Source organism: Pezoporus occidentalis, unplaced genomic scaffold, assembly GCF_034315485.1.
Source record: "Pezoporus occidentalis ecotype Australia unplaced genomic scaffold, CSIRO_AGI_Poc_V1 ctg216, whole genome shotgun sequence".
In the NCBI taxonomy this organism is placed as follows: Eukaryota; Metazoa; Chordata; class Aves; order Psittaciformes; family Psittacidae; genus Pezoporus; species Pezoporus occidentalis.
The window spans coordinates 890,826-909,624 of NW_026914029.1; the positions used below are offsets into that span (position 1 = coordinate 890,826).

An 18,799-nucleotide genomic window follows, 5' to 3' on the forward strand; every position below is an offset into this window, starting at 1 on the left:
TTCATACCAGGCTCAGCTCTCCAGCCCTTTTCTCCTTCTCACTAACACGGGCTTTTCCAGGGGAGAATCCAGCTGCAAAGGCCAGTTTGCCTCCAGCCTTTCCACACGAATCCATTGGCTTTCTGCCTCCTCACTTGGTGTATAAACCAAGGACCACTTCCCAGAACCACCACCACCGCTCACCACCAGCTGAAGGATCCTTATTTAAAGCAAGACTTTCAATACCCTAACGCTTAAGGTGCATTTGGTGCCTCAGCAGATGCTGCAGCATCCACACAGCTAAGCCCAAATCTCAGACTTGGCTCTTTCAAAGCCTTGCACCTCAGAAAACGAAGCCTAAGGAGAGCAGAAGGTGTTTCCCATTTGCTTTGCTAAGGTGCTACATGCAACAAGGAGCAAACTTTCTGTTCAGAGAGGGCTTCCTGCATTGCTATGCCACATGCAACCCAGTAACAGTTTGCATACTGTAGCAAGACTAAAACACCATCTTCCAACCTGATCCACAGTCCATTACACTTAGGAAAAAGACTTGTGGTGACATTAATGAGCACTGGATCAACCCCTTTGCTGGCATAAATCTCCTTCTAGCACTGGGGGGATTGCATTTTCCCATTTGCTTGTTAGTTAGGCTCTGTATTCGCATTACAATTTCTATTAGGTCCTTCTGTCACTGATGTGGTCATAGATTAGGGCCTTCATGATATTCCCCTTTTCCTCCTGGAGGAAAATAAGGATGGCTGAGCTCAAACTGGCAGGTCTAAGCAGATCTGGGAGGAGGAAAGAACAACTCTGCTAGACCAGGCTGAGATTTTACCAACACCACAAGCTGGACTAACTCCAGTGAAGCCACCAGAAGAGGCAATGATTTAGGCAAGAAGAAGATGACCCAAATCCCAACCCACTTCTTGTTACGATCTCCATAGAGCTGCCAGTTCATAATGTCCAATGCCAAGCAATGGTCTGCTCCTTGCCCAAAGCCCTCTGCTAAGGCAGAGCAGGGCACTACAGGGAGCATCAGGATGGCCAAGACCTAGGGATTGAGGCTGGTTGCCAGCCCATGGACTCTCACCCACGAGTCTGAAGCTTAGGTTAGCTGATGACCATGATGCCAGCAGCTTCTCAGCTGAGTCTGGGGCTGTGAGTAGTCCCATGGTTGGGAGTGACACTGCTTTTGCTGGTCCCAATCCCTAATTTTGCTTTGGTTCTTACCTAATGAGCATTACCCACCAAGCAGCTCTGCAGTACCGCAACCATACCCCATATAGCTCTGCAACGACACCTCCATCTAAGAAACGCTCACGCTAGCCTCTCCAAACCCTAGGCTGGAGCAAGACACAGGTGGGTATCTGTGGTGCCCTCCAAAAGGATGCTCTTCGCATTTTCCTTACGGAATGATGCATCCTGCCACAAAAGGACAGCAACGCAAGCAGATGACTCACAGAGGCAGAGAAAGGAAGCGTTGCAACTGCTGCACACGAATAGACACGAATAGTTCAGAGGACTCAGGAGGCTGCCTAACGTCACATGAGGAGTCACAACAGGGCTAAGAACCCAACCTCCGTTTCATAACCGTGGCTTAATGAGTAGAAATGCCACCCCAGCACCACTCCGCTGTCCAGATGTCACCCCAAAGGATGCTCTGCCCTCCCTTCTTCTCCCCCAAGCTCTTCCCATCCCAAAGGGGCAGGGTACAAGTGTGTATGACTTAAGTCTTTCCAGAGCTGGTAGACTGGAGAGGATTAACCCTATGATGGAGATGACACTCCCCTAGGAGACACCAGCCCAGACAGCTCCAGTGAACTAGAGGCAGCAGCTCTACCAGGAGAGCTATAAAGGGAAACCCTCCTCTGGCGCAGCAATCAGGAGCTTGTCTCATCTCAGATGGAAATTGCACTAGGGAAAAAAGGAAAAAAAAAAGGAAAAAAAAAAAGAAGAAATAAACCATAATCCATGCATATGACAATTTTTTCCCCCACTTTAAGCTGATTCCATCTCCGAGATGGGAGAGAGGTGGCGGAGATTTGCTGACATGTCACTTGAGCAATAAACTCCTCTTTCTGAAACATGCCATCGCAAGCAAAGCGACAAACAGCCCACAGCAGCACACATGGGCACTGCTCGGGACTTCTCATCAGCTTCAGCGAGGTGGAAAGAAAAGCATGGCCAGAAAGGAGGACCCAACAATGATGGGAAGAAGCGAGAGGCAGAGGTAAAGTTCTAACTCTCAGTCCTGCTCACACTTGCACTGATTTATAGCATCCCAGTCTGGTTTGGGTTGGAAGGGACCTTAAGGCTCATCCAGTTCCACAGGCAGGGACACCTTCCACTAGAGCAGGTTGCTCCAAGCCCCATCCAACCTGGCCTTGAATGCTTTTCCTGAGTAAAGGCATAGATGCAGAACACACTCTGCCCCTTCTTCACCTTTATATAGGAAGGGTCACCACAGCCCTGAATTTATTCCCTAACCCTCAGGAACAAAAGGAGAAGGCAAGCATGCTGGATACTGAAGGAGTAAGGAGAACAAACTTAGGCTGTTAATATGAGTGCAGCTTAGCTCCATCCTCACCCCATGCCTGCAGGGTTGTTGAGGGCTGCTCCCCATCAAGGCCAAGAGCTCAGAAGTCCTTCACTGCTCAGTAACAGAGAAAAGCAAAGTAATTGCACCTTGGCCTCCACAGCCAAGCTATATTCCTTTAGTCCAGGCTTGGGAAGAGAGCAAGGAAGCAACCAGGACCTTCATCTCTGCCAGTCAGCCCCCCACACACCCCGTCATTCAGCCTTGAGGCTGCAAGGATGGCAAACACCACTTCCTCAGGGATAGAAAGCCTGGAGCAGGTCCTTCTGCCTTCGGTTTCCTCTCACCAACTGCAAATGCAGCTGCCCAAAACCTCAGTGGGGACTCAGCATGGCCCAAGCCCTGGCAGGAGCAGTCCTGGGCATGGAGGGGGATATGCAGCCTCTGCCAGGTCCCAAGCAAAAGGAGCATCACACCGTTATCCATCAGAAACCAACCCCGTTCTTCAGATTAAGAACATGAAAAGGCAAATTCCCATGGATAAAGGTGCAGGCAAAAGTCACAGAAAACAGACCTATTGCTGAGAAATATTCTTTTCTGCTTCACAAACAAGTGTATTTTGCTTGCATTCATCAAACACACGCTTTATTTTTGGCTTGTTTCATGGCCAACTTATCATTTCTCCTAAATTACACCAGGAGCACAGCAGGGGCAAAACCAATTGGCGAAAGAGGTTGAGGTAAAGCATGGCAGGTCTCAGTGGCAAAATGCCTTTCAAAAGCCTGAGTGGAAACCATGGGCAACATCAGGGTTAAAAGAAAACCAGCTTGGACTCATGTAAAACTCAGATTTGACTTGTAGAGCTAGAATCAAAGGGGGCACAAATAAAGGCATCACATCACTCTATCAAGACAAGCAGAAGGGATGAACAGAGGAGCTTGAGAAAGAATCAGCTCTCACCCTACAGCCAGATCCACTCTCCATCTGCCTGGGGCACCACTGGATTTGGGGGATATCACGCAACATGCTGATGGGATCATCAGAGCATCGCTGTGGGAAGCGCTGAGTGATGCCAATTAAAGTGGCATCATAATCAAGCTGCTTCTTTTGGTGCTGAGAGGACTGCCCCAGAGGTCTCAGCAGCGCCTGGACTCAGCTCAAGCACTGGATGAATGCTCACGATAGGATTTCTCCAGTGTGAGCCGCTTGCTACTGGTAAGGGCAGATGCTGAACACGGTGGGAAGGCACACAAATGGCCTCATCCTCATGATGTGGCCTTATGAGATCCAGCAAGACAACCACCTCTGACCAAGACAACCACCTCAGACCAAGACAACCACCTCTGACCTTTGCACATGCACAAGCTCTTGATGTAACCCCACATAGAGCAGCCCCAGCTCAAGGACCTTCACATCCATCAGTAAAAGCACCAAGCTCTTGGACCCCCAAACCCTCTTCCTATTCCTGCAGGTTTTGCTGCATCCAGGAATAAATCCTGCCCCTCCTATCCCAGCAGGTAGCTCTATCCCAGGGTCTAAACCTAGATTTAACACACCCATCTAAAGCGCTGGTGCTGAAGCAAGGCATATAATATCCCCTCTAACAGACATGGCAAGATGGAAGGAAATACCTGAACATCTCTAATGACTCTGCTCCTAAACTGACTCCTAATGGCGGATTTATGGCAACTGGGTTTGCATGGAGCAAAGCCTGCACCCTATAATGGGAAAGTCTCCTCACAGCCTTCAATCCAACATCTCTTTTACGTGCTGAGTTAGCTCTGCTTGGAGAGGTGGCGAGGATGGAGCTGAAAGGAACCCCCTTAGCATGGCAAGCTCAGGGTCCTCCATGCCGCACCACCCCATATATAATAACCTATCTCCTATAGCCAAAACCCCTCCCTCGATGGGGAAAGGGCTCCTGAGCACTTCAGAGAAGCAATAACTTCTGCTGCTGAGTTTTCAGCTTGTTTTCCCTGTTGTTGGCTCTGAAAACCTAAAAAGGGACCTCTAGAAACATCTCTTCCCTTCCAAATCCTTGGCTGCGACTCCCTGTCCTCCCACCTCGCATGGAAATGAGTGGAAAAAGAGGAAATCCTACTTTTTAACCCCCTCCCATGCACCCTTCTCTGTCTGCCATTGTTACAGGGCTGGGGAGAGGACCAAAAGCAGTGGTGGAGCCACTGAATCCTTTGTGAGCAGCATTGCTATTCCAAACAAGTTAACTCCACACCACAGATCGATGGATACGCTGGGCTGGGAGGGGGAGATTCACGCTTCCTTAATTTCCTCCTCTGGAAACGTGTGGTTTTCCTGTGCTTTTGGCTCCTGCCACAACGCAGCACGGCTGCAGGGATCAGGACCGACCAAGGGATGCAGCAAGGGACCATCACCTGCCACACTAACCCCTCCCATCTCAAACCAGAATGAAACCACCTCAAAACACCAGTGCAAAACACAGTCTCCCATCTACTAAACCAGTGCTCCACGTTGGCAGGAGCAGCAAGGCACTGATTGCCTGCTCTAGGGGCAGGACAGCAGGAATATCATCCGCACAGACTGCGCACCCCAAAGCCCACATCCTGAGGCGCACTCGGAATGACGAGACGCCTGCATAGGGACGCAGGCATTCCTTGCCACCATCCCAGCCGCACTGGGATGCGCATAGGAAAGCTTTAGGGTGATGACAAGCCTTCCCTCCCCGGCACAGGATTTGTCCCTCTTCCCACCAGGCCTCTCCAACAGAAGAACATCCCTCCTGCTGACTCACCCCAGCTTGTCTTTGTTCTCCCATCAGCACCAGGTGAGCACCCAGAGCCTACACTGGGCGAGCACCAGGATGATGTGTGCTGGAAGCCCTTTGCCGAACCCCACTACCAGAGCAATTCGCTTCTTTCCAGTAAGTTTGCACAGCACCCGTGTTCATACCACCCTGCTGCTCCCATCTCCCTATGTGTTTTGCTGCCCAGACCCTAAATATCCCCCAAATCCTCTCTTTTTAATACCCCCATGGCAATATCTGTAGGATTTTTGGTGCTTGGGAGAGCTTTACACTTCAAGCAAGGAAAGGAGCCGCTTAGTACTTAAGCCAAGCTCAGTTATGTAAATTAGTGAGACACTTCATCCTCCAACCTTTGCCACCCATTTTCCAGCCTCTTCACCCAAACACGACACAAGACAAAACCAGAGGAATGGCCATAACACAGCTCATTCCTTCCCGGGAACACGCAAAGGGCTTGGGAAGGGATAAGAGGTTCGGCAGCCGAGAGCTGAGTTTAAGGCTTCCCACTATTCCAAACCAGACCTGTCTGGAATTCTTCCACTCGCTGGCATCAAGCCGGAGTGCGGCTTTCACTGCTCACACCCAGCTGGCCCCGCAGATGTTGGTGTCACCAATGCAACGCACGGAGCAAAGTCACTCGCTCCCGAGCGTGCTGGAGCCGCAAGCGCCGCTTTCCCAGCGCTGCAATTACAACCTGCCTTTGCTTTTTTAATATCCCTATCAAACATCCTCTGGGATGACTGCGCCCATCTGCTGCGAGGACAGGGATGGGGATCCGGGTAGAAGACACCGCAGAAGTTAGGCTGATTAAAATCACAGTTTCCTTGGCACCCCTCAAATTGCCGCTGCAGGCAACAGGACCCCGGCGCAATGCTCAGCCCCACATTTCCCTTTACCACAAAGAGTTAATCCTGACAGGGAGCAGCAACCCGTGGAATCAGGAGGGTTTAAGGAAGCGCAGCACCATCCTGCACTCCCTCATCGCACCAGGTCTGGATAAAATCCCACTGGGGGGGGTCAACAACAACTGCTTTCCATTGACTGGGTTGCTTTGACACACGCGAAGGAGCAGAGGGGTGTTTACCCCCACAGAACACAGCCAAAGTGCCCAAGCCATGCCTACAGGCAGCAGGAGACCAAGGAGGAATCATACTCCCTTGTTTTCATCCCCAGTAACTTTCCAGAGACAACTCAGAGCAGGGGGGGGCTAAGCCAAACCCCATCCCTTGGCATCCAAAGCTCCTTCTCGCTTGCTGCAGCACCAACAACGCATTCCCCCATGGGGAAACTGAGTCACATTCCTGAAGGCACAGGTTGCCTTCCCGGTTCACGAGTCCCCCCCACTCCAGCCCCCCCAAGGCATCAATGCAGGTGCTCCTACCTGAGCGTGGCGCTCTCCCCTTGCCGCACTGTCACGTTGTCCATGGCTTTGGGGAAGGTGGCATCTCCGCTGCGCACGGGCACTCCTGCGGGCACAAGGAAGAGCAGCCTGAGACAGAGGACGACTAGGCACCTCCAGGGCAGGGCTAAGCACCCACCGACCCCCATCCTGGGCAGCAGGGACTTTTCCAACAGGCAAAAAACACACCCGACCAGGCCACCGGGAGCGAAAAGAGAAGGGGATGAAGGGGGGGAGAGAGGAGGGATGGGGTGCGTGTGTGTGGGGAAGGAGGGGAGCAAAACCACCGGGGCCGAGCGATGAGGAGCTCCACGGAGATCAGGAGAGCCCCCGGCAAGGCAGGATGCGAGCGCTGAGCCTGCCGAGCGGCATCCGGAGGGAGTCCCCAGTATCCTTGGGTGAGGGAGGAGGACGGGAGGGCCGGAGGGGAGGAGGAGGAAGAGGAGGAGGAGAAGTGGCAAAGGTGCTGGACGCTGGGCGAGCCGGCTCTTCCCGGGAAGCAGTCCGCGGCTCACTTGGATGAGGAGGAAGCACGGGCGGGAGCCGCCCGGCTGCGCCCCGCTCGCGCACTCTTATCCCGAGCCCGCAGCGCGGAGCGGAGGCAGTCCAAGGGGGGAAAAAAACAGCGAAAACCCCCCAAAAAACACCAAAACACGCCCGGAGCGAGCGAGCCAACGGGTCCAGACGCAAGAAGGCACAAGCGGGCAAAGGCAGCCCGGCAGTTCCTCTCCCCTAGCCCCCGCTGTCGGGTCCCAAAGGTGCGCTGGTCCAGGCGGGATGCAAATGCAGGATGCAGGACACAGGACACGTCGGGTGCAGGATAAGGGGTGTCAGGACGGCGGAGCCCCCAGCGTGTCCTCAGCGGCGGGGCCGCGGCGGCGGCGGCAGCAGCAGCATCCCGGCCCGGTCGGGCGGCAGCATCCCCGGGCGCGCAGGCGGACTGCCCGCCGTTGTCATGGCAGCGGCTCCATCCCTGACCGGCGATCGGGCTCCCGCACACCCCGGTAACACCCGCACGACACACACACACACACACACACACACACACACACACACAGCGAGGCGGGCGGAGCGCGCTTCACCCGCCAGCCTTTAACCCCCGCCGCACCGAGCTGCACAGGGACCCCTTTCCCCCCTTCCCTTCACTCTTACCTGCACCCAGCACCTCTAACATTGCCCTCCTCTACCTCTGCACCATCCCCGCCCTATGCAGGAGGGGAAACTGAGGCACGGGTCCATTCCTCCCCCTTAAAGTTGGGCAGGAGATGCCCTCCTGGTTCTCTGCACCTCCCAAACACACAGCATGAGCTTAAGTGGCAAATTCCTCCCCAGCCACAAGCACGGTCCCCGCGTACTTTTTATCGGCTCATAATTTAACAAACAGCACGTTTGCTTATGCCTGGTAGTTCCTCCTTCCCTCCGCTAGTGGCTAAAACCCATTAATATTGCCAGGCAGAGTTTCCTGCTGGAAAAAGGTGCCTGGGAGCCACCCGCAGAGCACTAAGTCCCAAAGCAAACACAAAGCCAGGAGGTAAGTGGTGGCTTTCGGGGTGCTGCACTCGTGGAATCCCCCCCCCCGAGCCCCACGTTAAGGGAAACCAGAAGTCCTCCTCTTTCATCCACTGTTCCCAATGACTTCCCTGCAACACGGGACCATATCCAAAGTCCTCCCCACCGTGCACTCGGCAGCTATTACACTGCACCAATTATTCCTCGTTTTACAACTCGCTGCCAACCTGAGCAGGGTTCCAAGTGGTGACCTAGATGTGAAAGGATCCATAGCCCGTTACTAATCCCTGGAGCCTCCGAATTCCCTGTAAACTACTGCTTAATTCACTAACTGTGCTATTTAATCTCTACAACATTATGAGCTGCGCCGGGCCGAGGAAACACTCAGTCAAATAAAGCTTTATTACTACTGTGCGTGCTGATAGGTCATAGGAGAAGGGGGTTGCTTTGCAAGTCTCTGCTTCTTCCTTGTCTGAAGGCTTTCTGCTCCTTGAATTTAGTACTGGTTTCCCCAGAGGGCACAGCAGCTTTCCCATCTCATGGCAGGAGGAGTTCAATCTCGGCAGCTCACTCTGGCTGGGCTGATAGGGGAAGGATAAGGCCCTGCCTCGAGCAGCTCCTTTGGGCTCACAAATTACATGGGAGGGCTCTCTGAAACCTCAGTTTAAAAAGCAAGATCAGTGGTGGGGTGGAATGGCTTGAATAGGATTGTGGCATTGCACAGACACTGCTTTTGGTGATGCTGCAGCATCCAAGCACCCCTGACAGGATGGGGACCCTGCTATCCTACCTCCTCGCTGCTGGACCAAGAAGCCATCACCACTCAAGAGGCTGTTCTCTCTGTGAGGCTGCAACTCAGGATGGGCAGGGACCACCTCCAGTACCAGCAAAACCCATGGGATTCCAACAACCAGAGCCAGTTAACATTTCATTCTGGGCCATCATTGCAAGAACATCTTAAACCATGCAAGCAAGCACCTGTCTGCACTGAAAGCATGCGAGGTCGGGGCAGAATGTGACCTGATGAGTGGCTTCAGCCCTTGGAAAGGCTGATTTTAGCCCACTGTTGGGAGCTTGCGAGGCTGTGTGCTAAACCCCAAGGAATTTAAACCCAGGATCGTTGGCTCCTGCATACTACAGCCCAGCAGAATCCTTGGTCTGTCTCCCCCCTCTCTCCCAGACATACAATGTACATATAAATCAGGCTGTCACAGCTCGTCTCTTTCCTGACAGCTGTAATTGCTTCAGACTATAAAAATATCTATAGACAATAAACACAAGGCACGAAAACAGCAAAGAGAAAAGCAAATCAAGGTTCCTTTAAATAATTCAGTTGCTCCAGCAGCAGAGGAGCCAGCAACTGAGTCCAGCTGTGAAGGTTCGGCAGCAAGAGAAAGAGAGCTTTGTAGCCTCCTCTGGGGATGAGGGAGTCTTTATTCCTTCGCTGGGTTTTGACCGCAGCAGCCGAAGTGCCGAGCTCAGCCGCTTGCAAAGCAGCACCAACCCGAGCACGGAATGCAGCTCCTTGCTTTCAGCTCCTTCCCTTTCTTCCCACTTAGATAAAAGTATTTATTCTTTTTGCTCTTTCTCAGTGCGAGCAACAGGCAGGAGATGAGAAGCAGCAAAGCACAGGCACGCTTTAGCTGTATGCTCATCTCCGTATCCGTCTCCTTCGTTCCAGCAAGGCTAAAGGCCCCCCTCTCCTGGCAGAGACCACAAACAGGGCAGCAGAAGCAGAGCGAGCCAGGGATGGAGCTGCTCGGTGGGAAGAGCAGCAGCAGGATGCGTGGAGGAAGGGAAAGGATTTTCCCTGGGGAGACGGCAACTGGAAGGATGCTGACACCACAGAGAGGGATGGGGTTGGAAGAAGCAACAGCCTGTGCATAGAGATAGAGCATCTCTATCAGAGCAGGGAGAGATGGGGAGGGGAGTCTTGATGCAATAAATCAGTCCCCAAAACTCCCTCCTACTGAAGAACCATGGCATTTGGCTTCCCACAGATGCTAAGGGACACCAAAAGGACTGCACAGCCTGGGAGCCTTGGGGCAAACACTGCCCCAACCTCAGGCTTTTTGAGCAAAACCAAGCCTAAGCTTCTAATCTAGAGATGTGAGTGGTCCCGAAGGCTGATAACCAGATGCAAAACTACAGTTCAGGTTCCTTATCAAGTAAAACACCACTTTCTGCCGCTTTCTCAGCATCTCTTGTGCCTGTAGCTGCTTGCAGGGCTCCCACACCCCCTGTGCATGTACACCTGCAAACATCTACACAGCCAATACTAACCAGCCCACACCGAAAGGTTTCATTACTAAAGAAACTCCTTTCGAGCAGGTCATAGCAAGGCAATTTGTGCAACCAGATTTTCCCTTTTAAGTCCCTTTCTTCCTTTCCAGGAAGCTGAGAGATGACAATCTCTAACCCCAAGTCGAAATTGAATCGGAAATGGCCAGATATGAGCAGAAACATCATTCAGGCTCATTCCTTCAGAATGAAAACGTTCCTTCTATCACATATCCTGCTATTCCTTACTGCCCAAGGAGCTCAGAGTGGTGAAAGTGCTTAGTTTTCTTTGGTTTCAGTCAGGTGAATGGGCCTGGGGGAGCTTTTCCTGACTAACTACTGAGCCCTCAATGTCTACACCCATTCAATGCAGACACAAAGGGCACTGACTCATTTATCCCTTCATTAATGGTGGCCCAATTAAGAAACAATGCTTGAGAGCCTTTACTTGGCTGGAGCCATTTGGAACCCCTCAGGCCCCAAAGGCATTCCGGTGCTGAGCTGGAGAAACTGCCTGGGCAGGGCTGGTTTTAGGCCGGTTTTCTGAATGCAAGAAGCATCCTCATGGGCACTCAGCCCTCAGTCCTTGCACTGGAAGAAGTGGGGGCTACCAGCACCCTCTTCACAGTGTTTAAAGGGCAGTCCTATTAATCCCTGCTAAAGATGTTGTTAATGTTTAACTGGCATTTCTATAAACTTACAGTAACTGTCCTATTAAACGTGAATAGAGTGGGCTTTTGGGAGCCTTCTCTAAAGCCATGCTGGGATCTGCTGCACCAGGTAAAAAGGAACACTTTGCCCTTTAAAGCAAGCACGGGGATTGGTATCTTCCAGTCCAAGTTAACGCCTGCCCTGAGCTGAGAGGGAGGACCAGCCACCCTGCAAGAGGCTGCAAAAGCCTGTCCCAAGCTGGTGCTTTCAAAGCTAAAGCCACAATAGGATTTACCTCCCTGCAACATCTCAAGAGGTAACCTGAGGAAGAGGCAAACCCCATCACCAGCTGCCAAAATCCCACGTATAACACTGACATCCTTACTGCACACAGGGATACAGGGCAACATCCCTGAGGATGCGCTGATGCTGCAGATGGGTCAGGCAGCACTGAAGCTTGGACACGAGCTCGCAGAGGGATGAGCAGCCAAAGGCCTGGCTTTTCCTTTCGGATTACTCCTTTCTATCACATGTCTCAGTCTTTAAACCTTTTACAACAGCCCAGCCAACACATGTGTATTTATGAAGGGAAAACCTTTGTACATCCAGTCTTAATGTTAAACATCCATACAGGGAGAGAAAGAAAATTAATGAGGAGATATTGAGCCACGCTGGCATGGGGAAAGTTATGAACTGGGATCGATCCTTGCTACAAATCAATATTTCTTTTCCACAAATCTGTTTCTTGTTGTGCTGCTGTGATGCACGTTGCTGTATTAACACCCTGCAAGACATCCTATACAGCAGCATTTGATCGGCATCAATCAGGTGCCAGAGCCAGCTGATGACAAGGGATAAAATCCTGCCATTAGCCATCTAATAGCATTTTATAAGCACATGACATTAACCCTGTGCTCCACAACTCAATCCACTTTATGTTTTAATAGGAGGATTTGCACATTGGAAGAGTGAGAATGCTGAATAGGCTGAAAAAGCAAAGCCAGCCACGTCCCGATTCCCACCATAGCCAGCACAGCAACCTTAAACGTAATAACATGAGCTTCTCCCCCCAATTTGGGGGTATTTGTGAGTCCTGCTCTGGAAAAGCAGCTCCAAGAGTTGCTGTGCTATCTCCTCGGATAGCCCTAAATAAGACAAACCAAGCCAAGCCTTTCTCAGCCCATCTGGATATCAACACACGCATCCTAAACTCCAAGGAGAAGCGAGAAGATCGATGTCCCTGGTTGATAATGGCCCACAACCACAGTCACCCCCTTTCCACCTCATTTTGCCCAGCAAACCCTTACCAGAAAGCCACCAGGTCCAGGCAAAGCAGGCATCAGGAGAGAAGCAGGTACCTTGATTTAGACCATAATGATCCATAAAAAGCAGATAGGAAAAACAGAGCCCCTGATATCCCCCTTTTATACCACTGAGCAAACCCAGTGAAGCCCCAACCCACTGCCCGGTGTTTGCTGCCTTGGAAAATGAGACTCTCCTGCAGACACTGATTAACCTTTAGCTGCAACTGCCTTTGGACCTATATCAGTCACTTGAACACTGCCAGGGATGGGGCAGCCACAGCTTCTCTGGGCACCCTGTGCCAGCGCCTCAGCACCCTCACAGGGAGCTTCTGCCTTATCTCCAACCTGAACTTCTCCTGTTTCAGTTTGAACCCATCACCCCTTGTCCTATCCCTACAGTCCCTGATGCAGAGTCCCTCTCCAGCATCCTTGTATCCCCCTTCACACACTGGAAGCTGCTCTGAGGTCTCCACGCAGCTTCTCTTCTCCAGGCTGAACAGCCCCAGTGTTCTCATCCTGTCTCCATATGGGAGATGCTCCAGCCCCTGCTCATCCCCTGGCCTCCTCTGAACTTGCTCCAACATCTCCATGTCCTCCTTACGCTGGGGACACCAGAACTGCACACAGTGCTGCAAGTGGGGTCTTCCAACCATCACTCGAGTGCTCCTCATGCTGCCTGATCACTTGTAGCTTTGCTGCTGGGCCTCTGCCCCTCGCGGCACTCTGCATCCAAGAATAACATTAATAATAGTCCTGCCATTAAGCAGGATGCTTGGTTGGAATCAGGAGATTCTGAGCAATGAGCTCATAAATTTAATTCCCGGGGTACCATCTTTGAGTGGTACCAGGCACGGTCGCCTCTGAATGCTGGGAAATGAGCATAATTACATGGAGATCGACAAGGCACAAATGCCAAGAATTCTGTTAACCTTTAATACTGCAAAAAAAACTCTCCCCTTGTAATTATCTCTTTCCTTTGTCTTAAATGTTACTGATGAATATTTAGTGGGATAAGCAAATAAAAGGAGGCTGAGGGGCACGAGGAAGAGCAGAGTCAGTCTGCAAACCTCAGGGCACCACTGTGGGATGGGTTGGGACCCGAGGTCACCAAACCTGCCACATGGGGCAATGACATCCCCATGGTGACACGCAGTTACCAAACTCCAACTGAATCACCAAAGGTACCCCCTAATCCACATTAACCTCCAAATACACCTTCACCCAGGGCCGTGGTACAGCATGGAGTGATGCCATGGTCCTCAACAGGATGCTGTGAGGTGTCCTTTCCCCAAACTGAACTTAGGCTTGGAATGAAACTTCCTGGCTGCAAAACACATCACCTTTCAAACATATCCTCCCCAGGGCTGCAAATGGCACTGCCCTCTTGCTGCACATCGAGTCTGATGGGAAGAAGATTTTCTCCCGGCGTGAACTGCATTAATATCTGTCAGCACTGTGGCATTTCTGCCTATAATGATGAAAAATACGTGCAGAGGATGCGGGGTGCTCTCAGCATCCCCTCCGTCCCCATGAACTGAAATTAGAAGCAGCTGCTCCTGCTCCCGTCCTTCTTACAACCCCATGGAATTCTCCCTGGAAGCTTATTATTTGGGAGATAGCATGGAGCTAACGGAGCCTCATGACCTATCCACATTCAAGATGTGCCTGGCTGCAGGTGGGGGCTCAGCTCTCCCCTCCCTGGAGCTGGAGACCAGTGTAAAGGTCACTCTCCTCTTTTAATGTCGCGTCAGACCGACCGCTGCGTGAACAAGGGAAGGGAAAAGGCACTTCTTCTCCTGCCGCAGGGAGGAAAGCCAGCTCCACCTCAGGAGGAGCGTGCCAGCACGAGGAGGTCGGGCTATAACAACCTGCAACACCAAATGCTTTCAGACCTCCGTCCGGGAGCTATAGGAGAGGTTGAAGGAGCATCCTCCTGGCTTTGATGATGCTGCGTTTAACTGCATCCCAACCAGCACAGCCCCGCTGCTTGGGATGAGGGAGGAGGCAGAGAATGGGGATGGAAGAGGGTGATGCAGGATACCTGCCCCAGAAATGCTGGAGGCATTCGTGTGCCTTCAACTGGTGTGTGCTTTCTAGGCCCCTAGCTGCTTTTATGCCTCTTTCAAAGGTTATAAAAGCTGTCTTTATATCCCAATAAAAGCATATAAAACCAACCTTCTTTGCAGTTCAATAAACGTGGTTAAGCCTTCTCCTCATTAAGACTTTTTGCCTCAGGGCCATAGGCATGTGTGGGCTGCTGCAGGGCATGAAAGAGGAGGGGGCTTTGGGCAATGAATCCCAAAGCAGGAGACAGCAGAGCATCCCAAGGGAGAGGGACCAAGAGGCCAAGCAGAGATGGGCATCATGACCTGAGATTCACAGTCCAAGCCATGGACTGTATACACAAAGGGTGAGCAGTTTCCTAGCAGGGTTTTGCCTCTCCCAGTAAAGCCCCTTTGAATGCACCTGATGATAAAGTGCATCCTGGTCAGCATCCTTCCATGAACTAGCTCGCAAGCCATCTAGGACAATGAGTGTCAAAGGACACTCTAGCAACCCTCTGCTCCTTCAACATCCATTTGTACCTTAGGGACTATGGATCAGGAAGTGTCCCTCTAAAAGCAGCAGTGCCACACAGAGCATGGCAGGACCACAGCCTCCAGACACAGTCCTACTTATTATTTATGCCATGGCTTGCAATCAGTCTTCCTCAAAAGCCCCTCTTTCCTTGGAAGAGGATCTAAACCCACCCAACAGCCTCTCAGGGCACTAAACCAAGGAGGTCTATTCTTTTTGGTGACAGCCTGTTCTACAAGGTGAACAAAACTCATCTGAATCAACCCAGCTTGAATTTCATCCATCATCCCCCAGCACCACCAACATGAAGGGCAGGATACAGAGCAAAGGAGCACGTTATCACTGGTGATCTATTAGTGACCAGGAGGCTGCAGGGCAGTAAGCTTGTGGCTGATGCCAGAGGAAGAGGAGCAGGGGAGATGTGAGGCCATAAAGTGTTCCTTGTGTGAGCAGCTATGGGGAACCCAGATTGAAGCCCTGCAGCAAGGCTTTCCAGTCTGTGCCATCACCTAATTCATCCCCTCCGTATCCCTCCACAGGTGCTATGGGATGGGGACCAGCGCAGTCTCTTTACCAAGAGGCTCCTTGTCCACACACCCTCATTCCACAGCCCAGCATTGAAGCTGAGCCCTCCCTACCACTGCCAACTAATTAATCCTAGCTAATTGCCATTACCAGGCTCCTGTTTGAAAGGAGAAAGATGAGGGCAAAGGAAAGGTGAACATTCTTCCCTAGGGAATCCAGAAGTGTTTACAGTCCCTGGCCCGAGAAAATCCATACTCATCTTGGCTCCAGGAGACAGGGCTGCCCCCCCACGCTCTTATTAGCAATTCCCAATCATCTTTTATTAGGCCTGCATTGATTTGCTGCTCATTTCAGGGGGAATAAAGGCCTAAGAGCCTCAAGTCTGGAATCCAGGCATGGAGCCAGTGGTGCCGGGTGGGGAGACAAGGGCTGGGATGCTGACACGGGTCCAGAAGCAGAGCAGAAGCTTTGCCGTTTCCAAACAGACTTGAACATCCCACTGGGTATTTTCCATATGGAAGAGGCACCAAGGGACTGAGAGCTCCTCTGGATCTTTATTTAGGGAGCTCATTCTGCTCTCAAAGGGGAGTTTTGTCCTAGCAAGGATTTATGGAGCCTTGTCCCTGCTAGAAGAAGTCACACTAATCCCACACTCCAAATCCCAACTCAGTTGTTATCCCCTGGGAGAAACAGGCTCCTAACACTATGCTTCTGTTTCCAAGCCAACATTTCCAAGTAGCTTCTGAAACACAAATTCTGTTAGGAACCATCTGAATATTGTGTTAGGATAATGCCACAACACCAGCGCACACATTAGCACACACACCACCCAGCAAAGAGTGTTGGAACAGCAAAACAAAGTGAATTTGCAGGGTCTTGGAGGGGGTTTTCCCTCCCCCTCCTGGCAAAGGCATGAAATTATCAGTTTCCAACTGTCTGCTTTTCCACACATGTCCCTGCTGTCACCAAACCTGTCGCACTCCGTGTCCTCACATAACCCAAGATGCGCATGGGTACCAAAGGACCTCACAGCCTCGGGGGAGGAGATCCCAGGGCCAGCAGGGAAGAAGCAAGGAGGGTGGAAGCAATATGAGCCCTGTAGAGGAGATGGTGGGAGATACAAACCTTTGGGTGGCTGAGCTTCAGGTATATCCCCCTCTGCACCCATCAGCACCCAAGGGAATTTTGGTGACAACCTCATCCCATCGCAGCACATAGGTCATCATATCACAGCACCCGCCTCATCCCACCACAGAACCTATGCCATCACATCACAGCTCATCACGCCCCCACCAGCACCTATGTTATCCCATCACAGCACCCATCTCATTCCATCACATCACAGCTCATCACACCCCCCACCAGCACCTATGTTATCCCGACACAGCACCCATCTCATTCCATCACATCACAGCTCATCACACCCCCCACCAGCACCTATGTTATCCCATCACAGCACCCATCTCATTCCATCACATCACAGCTCATCACGCCCCCACCAGCACCTATGTTATCCCATCACAGCACCCATCTCATTCCATCACAGAACCTATGCCATCACATCACAGCTCATCACACCCCCCACCAGCACCTATGTTATCCCGTCACAGCACCCATCTCATTCCATCACATCACAGCTCATCACACCCCCCACCAGCACCTATGTCACAGCACCCATCTCATTCCATCACATCACAGCTCATCACACCCCCCACCAGCACCTATGTTATCCCGACACAGCACCCATCTCATTCCACCACGGCACCTATGTTATGTCAGCCTCATTACCTATGTCATGCCAACCACAGCACCTATGTCATCCCATCACAGCACCTGTCTCACTCCATCCCTGCAACAACCTCATCCCATCACAGCACCCACCTCCTCGCATCACATGCTGATCTTCTCAGCAGACCAAGGAGGGGGAGATGCACTAAAATCCACCACTTTGCTGCATTTAGACTAAATTACACATATATTTTTCAGTGCCCCTGCATTTAGAGAGCAAGAGCCTCTCCCTAAAGCGCCCCAGGTGATATTCAAATGGCAAAGCCAGCTCAGAGGAAAGCGGCTCCTGACTGCCTGTGGTGAGGCGGATGAAAGCCCAGGGCTGCAAGCCCTGGATGTGCCTCACTTCAGGGGGAAAACACTCTTAAAGCTTTGCCCCAGATCTGCCAGCACGGAAAGTTCCACTCTGCTTTGAACCAGGCAACTGAATCATCTCCCCAGGAAGCAGCTGCCTCCGGGCAGTGACTGGGAAGCGATGGGAAGCACTTGCTGGTGCGGATAACGGCGAGGACCAGTACTGGATTGGTGGGTGGTGGCCAAAGGGATGCTGTGAGTGATGGCCTTGAACACTGCCAGGGATGGGGCAGCCACAGCTTCTCTGGGCACCCTGTGCCAGCGCCTCAGCACCCTCACAGGGAAGAGCTTCTGCCTAAGAGCTCATCTCAATCTCCCCTCTGGCAGGTTAAAGCCATTCCCCCTTGGGAGATGAAACATGGAATACCGACCTGAAGTCCTATAATGAGCATGTTGCTTGATTCCCTCTTCTCTCCCCATTAGTGGACACTTCTACCCCACACCAAAGCACCAGGATCTTTTGTCCCGCAATGAAATTGGGCTGTCAAAGCCCTTGCTGGCACCCACTGTGCCTTCTGACTGGCATCAGCACGCAGCTACAGGCCAAATTCCTCCCTGGTGCAGCTTAATTAAATGCAGTGATGTTACACCAGGGAGGAACCTGGCCCACTGTCCTGAGCTGGAGTCCGCAGCAAGTCCAGCTGGCAGCTCAGTGGCATCAAGAAGGATCCCTGGCACTGGGAGCAGCGCTGGGAACTGTATCCTGCATTTACGAGTGGGAGACAGGCTCAATAAACACAGTGCTAAGTAAACCGGATGCATAATAAATAACAACAACCAGCAGTTCACCTCTTCCAAATGCTACGCAACCGGACCAAATTGTCCTCCCAAGTCCCATGAGCGGTGGGGACGTTTCATCAGCCCGATTATACTGACAGGGAAAGAGGCGCTGGGAGCTTAGTAATAATAAAACCCCATTATGTTACAGTGCTTGTGCATCCCAACAAGCTCCAAAAGGCAAAGAAATGGCTCTGTTCGTTTTAATGGAGTGGAGGGGATGGAGATGTCCAAGCAATAAGCTTCAGGTTGCTCATAAAGCCGGACTGAGCGGTGCCACTAAATCGTGTCCATTGTGGGCTGATGGGCTTGAAGCCTCAAGTGGGATGGATCACACA

At 51.8% G+C, this 18,799-nt stretch overlaps 1 protein-coding gene across 7 annotated transcripts in view; it reads right to left on the bottom strand.

Moving 5' to 3' along the window:
• LOC134164327 (protein CEPU-1) overlaps positions 1-18,799 on the bottom strand; it is a 332,330-nt gene that overhangs the window by 126,040 nt on the left and 187,491 nt on the right. For 2 of the 7 annotated variants that reach the window (XM_062619944.1, XM_062619942.1), the window contains exon 2: positions 6,679-6,763. In XM_062619944.1, the coding sequence (XP_062475928.1) occupies positions 6,679-6,763 (85 nt within the window). Of the gene's footprint in view, positions 1-6,678; positions 7,721-7,848; positions 8,208-18,799 lie in introns of those variants that run through there. The other 5 variants (XM_062619945.1, XM_062619947.1, XM_062619946.1 and 2 more) reach the window with 5 other exon arrangements.